Genomic DNA, 10,508 nt, shown 5'->3' with positions numbered 1-10,508 from the left:
ATTTGGGAAGGTCTCAAAACTTTGTATTGATAGCCTGGGGAAAAAAACTAAACACTTGAAAATATTTTACTACCTATTCAACCTTAAATAGTCGTAAGATTGTTTAGCTTAAAGGCATACCTCCAAAATACTGAACTAGGTAATCACATACTTTAAAAGGTAATGACTCATTATCAGTGAATTATCCACTCCATTCTATCAAAGCAGTAGTTATAGTCACCAAATAGTGTTGATGCCTACCTGATTTTGGTTACAATACAACCAGCTGTACTGTTCATACTGTAGGAGCATCCATCAATCACATAAGCATAAGCCACTGGGAATGCGCTTTGCTGCCTGGCATCAGAGACACTGAATACACTTACAAGAAACTGAATGGATTTAATAAATTTTTTGTATCACCATACAATAACCAAACTGTATAGTTATTGTGATGAATCATTCTGGAAAGAAGATTAAGAGCCTATCTCCTACCCCCTCCCACTTCTATCATCTGCACACTTCCCAAATGAGTCAGTAAGATAAAATGACTCAGTCTAGACCAGGTGAAAGAATGTATTAACATAATCCAACAAAAATGAAATAAAACAACCAGAGTTTTGAGTGTTTTTTCACACTTGTAATGAACTGGAAAAATGTTTCAATTAAGTAAAACAACCATATTCCATGAAAAAAGCCACTCCCATCATCCAGAATACTAAAGCCCTTACATACTAGAGAAATTTTAATATAAAACAGTAGAAACTAGTATACCATTCATTAGAAACCTCAAAATATTTTTAATAAGTCCTCGGAGAAAGCTCAAGAAGCCAAAAACCTCAGAATCCACACATCTTGGCATTACCCTGAATCGCAATTAACTACCCACACATTTAATCATAATCAATTTTTCAAAGATATACAGACAAATCAATGCATCTATTTAAAAAGACTACTCTTTAAAGACTTTACATTAACTTTTATATTCTACTCAGCAACGTCTGTCTGTACTTCAGATTAGTTCTCATGTTCCAGGAAATAAATACAAACTCATTATATGCCTGTGATCACTGATGGCCTGTTTATGTAATTCTACTCCACTAAATCTAATTCCACAGAATGTGCGCTTGATTATGTAAAGAATCTAATATTCCTTGATGAAATACTATCATTCTCTTCTCCAATGGTTGCAATTTTTAAAAGGTATGCAAAGAACTGAGTATCACTCCCATGAAAGACAAAAATAAGTATAATTTTGTTCCAAAATTAACTTTGTCTCATGTATTTCTATTAAGTCTTTCAAGGATTCCAGAGAATCTTTTCATATCTCCATTTCTGGAAAGTGAAATCAGTATAGAAGTAATTTGGGAACTTGAAAATGGCATTCATTTTTTTCAGCAGATGCCAAATTTCTGACCGACATGGCTCCCACAATTACTTTGTTACCATCAGTCCAGTCAGTTAACAGGTTGTAGGAAAAGATTCGTTTTTGCAGACACTGCTAAGCTGTTTAAAGAGAAGAGAGAGAGATTAATTTAGTGATTATCAAATGCACAAATATTTAAAATATTTCGAACACTTTTTGTCGGATTATATCAGAGGTGTGACTACATTTTAACAAACGTGGACTTTTTAGTTAGGTTTGGTCAAGGAAGTGCAGAAACATTAAGTCAATATGATGTGTTAGTTCAATTAATGTATAAATTCCTGTCACCATCGGAAGACAAACATTAAAAGCTACATCTTTAGTACTTGCTGTATCATTTTGCCACAGAGGCACAATTAGGAAAAAAAATTAAAAAAAAAAAAGATTCCCCAAACACTAAATTGCTTTCATCCATTACAGTAAATAGAGCCAAACCTGAAAATTTCTAAATCCATATTATATTCCAGAAATCTCCTTTATCCAACTACTAATCATTCAGAACACAATTTTCTAAAAATAGTAAGACAACAGTTTCATATTAATAACTTTTTTAATTAACAAGTAGTGAATAGGACACTTTAAGATATTGTTTACTACATACTGAAATAAACATATCTGTTGTAAATTCAGAAACCCAAACATTTACAGTAAAATATGTTTACACATAAATATGACCAAATTTATTTAAAGCCCCTGTTAGATAGGTCCTAAATACATGCAATACCATGTAAAAACAAGACCATGACGTTGATGCAAAAAATGACAAAATCACTAATTTACCAAAATTAGAAAAAAAAGAGAATGAGATGGAAACTAAGAAAAGACAGTTAAAACAGAAGCAACCTAACAAAGCAGCTTTTAAAATAGTCGATACTAATCTCCATTTTCAAAAGTTCTTAATCAAGTATTTCCAAAAACTGCCATTTATAAAATGACAATCTAAAAATCTATACTTGGAATGTCAAATCATCCCAATTCAGAAAGCTTTGACTACTGTTTCTCCCCAGCCCCAAACTTCAAATAATGCAGGAAAATCATTGACGTTAGGAAGAAAATATTCCAAGGGAATGGTATAATTTTTAGAAAAACGCACTTACTGCTTCCAGAAACTTTTAAGACCCACAGCATTAACAACAATCATTTTTCCTATTTTCATCCGTTATTTTCTAATGTCATGTTAGAGATGAATAAATTATTTGAGCCCATGACTGAAAGATCAACAAACCTGGTTTTATTATGACACCATATTTTTGTCATTGGTACTGCACAAAATTATATACAAAGAAATATATACAAAATGTTCAAGTATTAATTAACTTTCAATTCAAGGCTTCTGTTTCAAAAAGCTACATTAACATATTCCATAAAGATAGCACAAATTAGTCATTTCAAATAACTTTTCCAACTACTTTTGGTTTTTATATATATTTATATATATAATTCAGTAGGCACTAAAAATCCATGCAGCTGCATTGTGAGGGGCTTGCTCCTGCACTTAGGTATAAGCAGGTTCATCACTCCAGGTTGTGAGTTTGGCTACTATCCATTCATGCTCAAGTGCAGTAGATGATTTTACAAAATATGCTGTAATGCACTGGAAACCAGAGACCAAGTTAGGTCTCAAAAGTGTATTATCTAGCAACAAAACATTTACAGTTCTGCAAGAACAAGTTTCCATTTTCATAACCAAATAACAACAAAATAAAACATTTTATATGTAAGTTAACTTACATCTTTGGACTGCTGGAAAATACTTTTTAATTATGAACATTTTAAAATAAAAGCAGAAGCCCTGATATTACCTCTTTTTCCTCATTTCTTATACTACCTTTTAAAATAAAGCAGGAAATGTGGCCAGCAGCTGGTCCCGTCTCTTCTGCCCCAACAGCTGTATCCACTTTAGCACAAAGAAAAACAAGGATGCTAAATACGTATATACTTTATCAAACAGTGATGTTTCACAAAGAATTTCTTAATGTCTCTTACACTGAAAGACACTGTGACTCAATCTATACAACTGGACAATAGATAATAGAGTACTTCAAAGGAAGACTATGTCCCAACTTTGGAAAAAGTGTCAATCGTGTCATTAAGTCACTCAATTTTAAAACTTACTTTTAAATAGGACAAATACCCTTGAAATATGGAGAATAAGATTCTTTGTGAAGCCTCACTTTACACGTTTTCATTCACATTTCATAACCTTCAATATCTAATCATACATAAATTTAACCTAAAATTTTAATACAACAAAAATAAAGGTGTTCAACAATTTATTCATACTCAGTGATAGGGTAAATCACTGTGCTGGTCCTCAAAGAAACATTTCATTAACCATTCTTATTCTTCCTTTAAGTAACTAACACAGGAGTCTGATATGCATGTTAATTTCCAACTTCTCTAATGGTGAGATATAAAAATCTATTAATCTGAATAGATTGTATATCTAGATCTATGAAAACTAAAAGGCATTCGTGATATTTAAGAGATTTCTGTCATCTCCACAAAATAACTATCACATTTGTGTATGCCCCAAGTACTTATTGTCAACCTCTGAAAAGTTGCTCTAAAACTGGAATTCCAATTTGCACCTTGTACAACTCGGAACTTCCATTCAACTTCACCTGTGTCACTTTCTCCAAACTGTATCTCTATTAGCAGCTTTCAGTGTACAGTTGGAACCGATGTCATCCAAGGCCATGTCCACACTGGGGACAGAAGAGCTAGGTACACGCAAGTCTGAACAAGGGGACACATTAACAGCTATTTCAACCAGAAGAAGCAACTTGAATACAATATTGACCAGCACAAGTCTGTTTCCAGGGTGGACAGGGCCCAAATTAGATTCCCCTCCCACCTTCCAAAAAACAAAAGAAAAAAAAAATCACACACACACACACAAATTGAGATGTTGCCCATTAAAGTAGACTAAGCAGCAGAGCATGAGCGTTACGTGAAGAGATGGATCCTTACCAGGTTGTGAGGCGGGAACGACTGTTCTGTAACCCCTACAACGGAGCCTGGCAGGAAGGAAATCACCTAAAAAAGAAACTGTCAGAGAGATTTAATAGTGACATGTTATCATTAGGAGTTGGTTACAGTGTCACATTCATGCTTTTAGCTAAACACTTAAAGATTCAATATTACTTTTTTTCCTCCTCTGAAATGTGTCCAGTGAAGATGTCCCACTAAGGTGTTTTACATGGTGTAAGGGAGTTGAAAGGGGTAAACGCGGATAAAGAGCAGATTACTTGACCCTACATTTTAAGAGAAGACGACGCCTTCCGGGCGCACGCCGAGCAGAACTCCACCGACACCTTATCCTTGTCCACATGAAGACACACTCCTCCGGCTGAGTCGTCCTCTTCCAGCAGGTCCTGCTGCTGCTTTCCCACGGGCAGAGCGTAGTCATGGTCACCGGCGGGCGAGTCTCTGAAGAGCGAGGTGGTCAGCCGCAGTCCCACGCCGCTCAGCCGGCTCAGCAAGCGAGCCAGTCCGGTCTCGTTGGCTAAGACGGCCCGTAGGTAGCGACTCTCCTCCTGCAGTGCTTGTACGCGCTTTCCCAGCTCCCGATTCTCGGCCCGCAGCTCCTGGTTCTCGGCTGCCAGACCCCGTACTCGACTCTCCAGCCCCATCACGTACTCCTTCTTCTTCAGCCGATTGAGACGGGCAGCAGCCGCCGCCGCCTTCCGGGGACTCTTTGTCGCCGCCTGGTTGTTGTCGTTGCCGCTGCTGCCGCCGCCTCCTCCCGGGGACTTTCTCCGCCTCTTTTCGCCGCCGCCACTGTCACTGCCGCTGCTGCAGCCTCCGATGCCGTTTAACAGCCTCTGCAGCAGGTCAGAAAAGCGCTGCATCTCGGCAGCCGCGGCCTCGTCGTCGTCGTCTCCTCTCCACAGGCCGCCGCTATCCGAGCCTCCGCCGGACGAGGAGAGAGGCCCGGGCGAGTTGAGCCCGGGCTCCAGATGCCAGTCTGGTTGCCGGGGGTCCAGCAGATCCGCCAGTTCCAGGCCGGACAGAAAGTCCATGTCCTCCGTCTCCTCCCCGGGGACGCTGGCGATAGCCTCCTCCTCCATCTCCTCGGGCGAGGGCGCGCGCGCGGCCACGATGCCGCGGCCCCCCCTCCCGGCGTCCGACTCGCCCTCGTCGCCGCGCGGCTGTTTGCGGCCGGGAGACCCGGCCGCCGCCGTCCCCTCGTCCTCCGCTGCCGCCCGGGACAAGTCCGGGGGCAGCGAGCAGGTCGCGACCGGCGCCGGGCTCTCGCTGCGGGTTGGGGAGTCGCTGCCCGAGGCCGCCAGCAGTTTGGTCAGGCTATGCCTCATGGGGCCCGACGGCGGGCCCACGTAGGCCCCGGCCCCTCAGACCGGGCCTCGCTGGTCCCAAGGACCCAGAGCGGGTAGCCGGGCAGCAGGCCAGAACGAAATGAAGAGGAAGGTCCGAGTCGCCTCCCGCCCCACTTGGCTGGTCGACCCCCCGCGCCGGGGCGGGGTCGGGGGGGCGGCGGAGGGAAGAGAGATGGAAGCGGCGAGGCCCAACGATGACTCGACCGCGCCACCCAGACAACGGCCTGGCCGGAAGTCAGTCGATCTCGTTCCAGCCCCTCCCACCGCATTTCGCGCTCCACCGGGCTCTAGTATCGCGAGAGTTCGAATGAGGTCTGGAGCTGGAGTAGCTCCAGCTCTCCAGTGATGTCATAGTAACAGCGGCAAAAATAACAACAAACCTGGGAATTATTGAAAAAGTGGTCGGCCCTCACTTCTCAATACTCTGTATTCTAGCTTCCACCTCCAGTGAAGCCAGTATCGCTCAGAATTGATCTTTTAGATACCTAATTTTTGAATAATCTTCGTTATCCTGGAACTTAAGACTGCTGATCAGATTCTTCTTGGAATTGCTCCTTTCCCCATTCGCTATATCACAAGATCTTTTCACTCAAACACTTATAGAGTACTAGAAGAAAAAAGAGGTGAATAAGTCATTCATATGTAATTTAATTTTTCCAAGTTTTTATTACAAAAATTTCCAAATATACAGAATATGTAAAAGAATATTACAGTATCCACTCTAATTCAACAATAGTACCCAATACCCAGACTCAACAATTCAACAATTAACATTTTGCCATATATGCTTTATCTGTATATAAGTGTTTGTAAAACATTTTTTTTTTTGCAGAATCATCCCAAAGTTGCAGACAAGACACACCACCCAAACATGCTGCAGTATGCACCTCTAAAAATAAGAACATTCTATTTCATAGTCATAATACTATTATCAGGTCTTGAGAAAATTAACAATCTTGCTAATATCTATTACCCATACCATATTCAAATTTGGTCAGCTTTCCTCAAAAATCATCTTTTATAGCAGATATGTTCTTTTGAACCAGGATCCAATCATGGCTCACTGATTGCATTCGATTGTTTTTTCCCGCATTTGTCAAACTAGAATAGTCCCTTCCACGTTTTAGTTTTTCTTAATATTGGCTTTCTGAAGAGACAAGGTCAGTTGTCTTGAAAAATGCACCACATTCTGGATTTGTCTGTTTCCTCATGGTGTTATTTTGTTCCTCTAGTCCCACAAGGTATTTCAAATTTGAAGCAGTTCACAAATACATTAGAATATAGTGAAACAACTCAAATTTTTACAGAGCAAGGCCAGTGAAAATACAGATGAAATAGGAAGATAAGGAGTTCTGAAAGGAGGAAAAGTTTGTATTATAATAGGATGGACATAAAATCTTACACAATTCCTCAAGTTGAGCTAACAATAGACTAAGCTTCCTGGTAACCCAAACAAATAAACTTTCCTTTATTTGCTTATGAGTAAAGTATACATGAATTCCTCAACTACTTTTCCAGTTCTCATGTCTTAAAGAAACTTCTCTATGGGATACTGAATAAAGTAACAGATAGCCTCACCAATAGCTACCTTTATATGGCTGTTTCTTAGAACGATAGAAAGCAAGTTCCAGGAAAGCTAGACACTGATAGGTTCCAATTTTCCAGAACAGCACCTGGCACAGGAGAGGCTTCGATAAATATTTGTTGAATGAATGAATGAAGAAGGTCTCCAACTTTTAGCTGAAGGCATTACACAAAGCTCAACTAAATGAAAACAATTCTTCAAGGGGCACAAATAAGCATTACATATGGTATCTAGAAGAAGAAATAAGTGGCCTCCATGTCCTTCTTAACCTTCCCATTAGGAAAGGTTTTGCTAAAGTAGAACAGCAAACAGTTTGAGATAATAAATATTCTGGCATATTTTGATCTACAGGTGTTTTGTGTGGCTGGTAATCCCATCGAACTGCATTTTCTCCTTGGGCAAAATCAAGATCATGGATTGATTTATCATTTTTTCCCTAAATTACAAGATTTTCGATTGAATATACATTGTTTAAGAGCCTCTCCAATTGGATTAAGAGGAAAGTAGGAAACTGAAAGAGAAGGAAGTTTTTACAACGTAGCCTCAGAAGACAAAAAAAGCAACTGAAGCAAGGGTAAAACTCCCAGAAAATGCCTTTCCCTCCCTTTCACCGTTCCTCCCTTTTCTTCTCCTCATTCTTCTCATTCTCTCCTTCTTCAGAGTTGGTTTTTCTTTTTTCTGGTTATAATGATCATTGCAAAAGATTCAGATAGTGCAGAACTGTACAAATAAGTAGAAGTATATTACCCATAATCTACCTCAAAATAGCTGTTATTAAAATTTTGGTGTATAATAGAGTTGTTCTATGTACAGACATAGAACAACACATTGTTTATTTTACTTCTTTGAACTCTACTCTTTTGGTATGAATACTTTGTGGACATCTTTCATACAACTAAATATAGGTCCACATGCTTATTTTTATTTTTATTTTTTTTGCGGTACGCGGGCCTCTCACTGTTGTGGCCTTTCCCGTTGTGGAGCACAGGCTCCAGACGCGCAGGCTCAGCGGCCATGGCTCACGGGCCCAGCCGCTCTGCGGCATGTGGGATCTTCCCGGACCGGGGCACAAACCCGTGTCCCTTTCATCAGCAGGCGGACCCTCAACCACTGCACCACCAGGGAAGCCCCTGGCTAAGTTTTTATATATAGGCCCTTATTACATATGGGAAGGTATCTCTCCCCAGTGGTGGTCACGGTATGTAGTTCCTATGCACTCATGAGAGTGGATTTGTTCTTTTTAGAATGTGCCTATCCAAAAATTAAAAGTGATATCCTTTTTTGTGAATGTGCATTTCTTTGATTATTAGAAGGTTGAATGTTTTTCACATGACCAATTGATTTCTAATGTGAATAGCCTTTTTACCTCCTTAGCCCATTTTTCTCTGAGGTAGGAGAAAATTGTTTTTCAGGGAAAATATCTGTCTTTTTCCTTCTTGATTTATATGAACTCTTTGCATTATAAGGAAAACATACCTTTGTCTCTTATATATTTTACAATTTTTCCCCCAGTTGATCATTTACTGGGGGAGGAAAGGGGTAAAAACTTCTTGTTTTGCTATAATTTTTAAATGGTCAATCTATCAAAATTTTCTTCCTGGTTTCTGGCTTTGATGTTAAGCCTAAAAAGGCTTTATTAGCCTAAATAATACTGATATTTACCTATATGTTTTAGAACTTCTTTAATTACTTCTATTTATAATTTACTAAGAGTTTTTAACAAGTGATTATTTCATTTAGCTCCAAATGGAATTTATTCTAGTATAAAATGTGACATAGGAATATAATTTTTTCAAAAAGTTATTTGCCACAATATAATTTATTGAACAATTCATACTTGCCACACTGATTTCCCAACATGTATACCAGATATTAAATTCTTACATAAAGTTGAATCTATTTCTGGTCTTTTTCTTCTATTTCATTGATCAGTCTAACCATTCTGGAAGCAAAATCACTACACTTTCATGCAATTTTATAATATATTTTAATATGTCATAGGACAAGTCCTTTTTTGTTAGTCTTACTTTCTTAGAATTTTTAATCTCTATTTGAATATTTATTCTTCCAGATAACTTTATAAAATTTTCCAAGTTCAAAAAAAAGCTGGAATTTTCATGAAAATTGCATTAAATTTATAAATTTATTTTTCCCAGTGACTTTATGCATTTTTTTCCTACTGGACTAAATTATGTCTTCTTTTATATTTTCTAAATGGTTATTGTTGCTACATAGGAAAGCTATTGTTTTTTTGTTAAATTTTTAACTGACTTACCCACTCAACTTTCTTAATAGTTTTTATTTTTAGCTTATTCATTCAAATTTCCCTGGTAGACAATTATATCACCTTATTATATATAATGACAATTTTGGCTCCTTCTTTGCAATACTTATTTCGTTATCTTGACATATAATGAAACAGCATTTCCAGATCGATATCAAATAATGCTGTTAATAACCAACTTACTTGTCTTATCCCTGACTTTAGCAGGAATGCCTCTAGTGTTTAGTTGTTGTTTTGAGATGGGTATTTTTATTTGGTTAAGCTCAGTTGCAGGTAACAGAAACCAATTCAGCTATTTTAAGCAGAAAAAGATGTAATACAGAGAAGGTGTTTACAAAGTAATTGGAAGGACTGGAGGAGTGGGCATTAGGCTGGGTGATCAAGAATGCCTCTCAGTACAATGTGGCCAAACAGGCCTGATAGGTCACTGCTATCTCTGCCCCAGTTGGGAAAGTTGTAAATAGAAAGCTGGAATGTTAGCTTCAAGAGCACTGCTGCTGCCAAAACTCTCAACCTGTTGTATTAATTATCTATTGCTGCCTAAAAAGTTACCCCAAACCTAAAAACATCAATAAAACAACAATAAACATGTGCTTATTGTTGCAGCTTAAAATAACAATAAACATTTGTTATCTCTGGCGGTTTCTATCAGTCAGAATTCTGTAAGTGCCTTGGCTATACAGCTTAGCTCTGTAATTCTCATGGAATTCAGCCAGATTTTGGCCTGGGCTGGAGTCATCTGAAGGCTTGGCTAAAACTAGAGAATCCACTTCCAAGGTGGCTGACAGGTTGCTCCTGGGGGAAGCATCAAAAGAAAGAAAGGGGGCTTCCCTGGTGGCGCAGTGGTTGGGAGTCCGCCTGCCAATGCAGGGGACGCGGGGTCGTGCCCCGGTC

General features: G+C 39.0%; 1 protein-coding gene across 3 annotated transcripts; it reads right to left on the bottom strand.

Annotated features, from left to right (window-relative positions):
• Nucleotides 1-537: 537 nt before the first annotated feature.
• CREBZF (CREB/ATF bZIP transcription factor) lies at nucleotides 538-6,044 on the bottom strand. 3 transcript variants are annotated; one of them, XM_024763585.1, is made up of 4 exons: nucleotides 4,667-5,963; nucleotides 4,379-4,456; nucleotides 3,234-3,302; nucleotides 538-1,485 (listed from the first exon to the last, which is right to left on the bottom strand). In XM_024763585.1, exons 1-2 carry the CDS (start codon nucleotides 5,722-5,724, stop codon nucleotides 4,441-4,443), a joined length of 1,074 nt encoding a protein of 357 aa, XP_024619353.1. In that variant the 5' UTR covers nucleotides 5,725-5,963; the 3' UTR covers nucleotides 538-1,485; nucleotides 3,234-3,302; nucleotides 4,379-4,440. The 3 variants fall into 3 exon arrangements, with proteins under 3 accessions (XP_024619353.1, XP_024619352.1, XP_024619354.1); XM_024763584.1 differs by having other exon boundaries at nucleotides 538-3,302; XM_024763586.1 differs by having other exon boundaries at nucleotides 598-3,302; nucleotides 4,379-6,044.
• Nucleotides 6,045-10,508: the final 4,464 nt, after the last annotated feature.

Source organism: Neophocaena asiaeorientalis, unplaced genomic scaffold (genome assembly GCF_003031525.2).
Source record: "Neophocaena asiaeorientalis asiaeorientalis breed wild unplaced genomic scaffold, Neophocaena_asiaeorientalis_V1.1 scaffold946, whole genome shotgun sequence".
NCBI classification, from domain to species: Eukaryota; Metazoa; Chordata; class Mammalia; order Artiodactyla; family Phocoenidae; genus Neophocaena; species Neophocaena asiaeorientalis.
The sequence above is the reverse complement of the archived record's forward strand: the minus strand, read 5'-3'. Positions and strand labels throughout refer to the sequence as shown.

Excerpts from the sequence above, each read along its gene's own strand:
- CREBZF (XM_024763584.1), bottom strand. The coding sequence starts at position 5,724 with ATGAGGCATAGCCTGACCAAACTGCTGGCGGCCTCGGGCAGCGACTCC.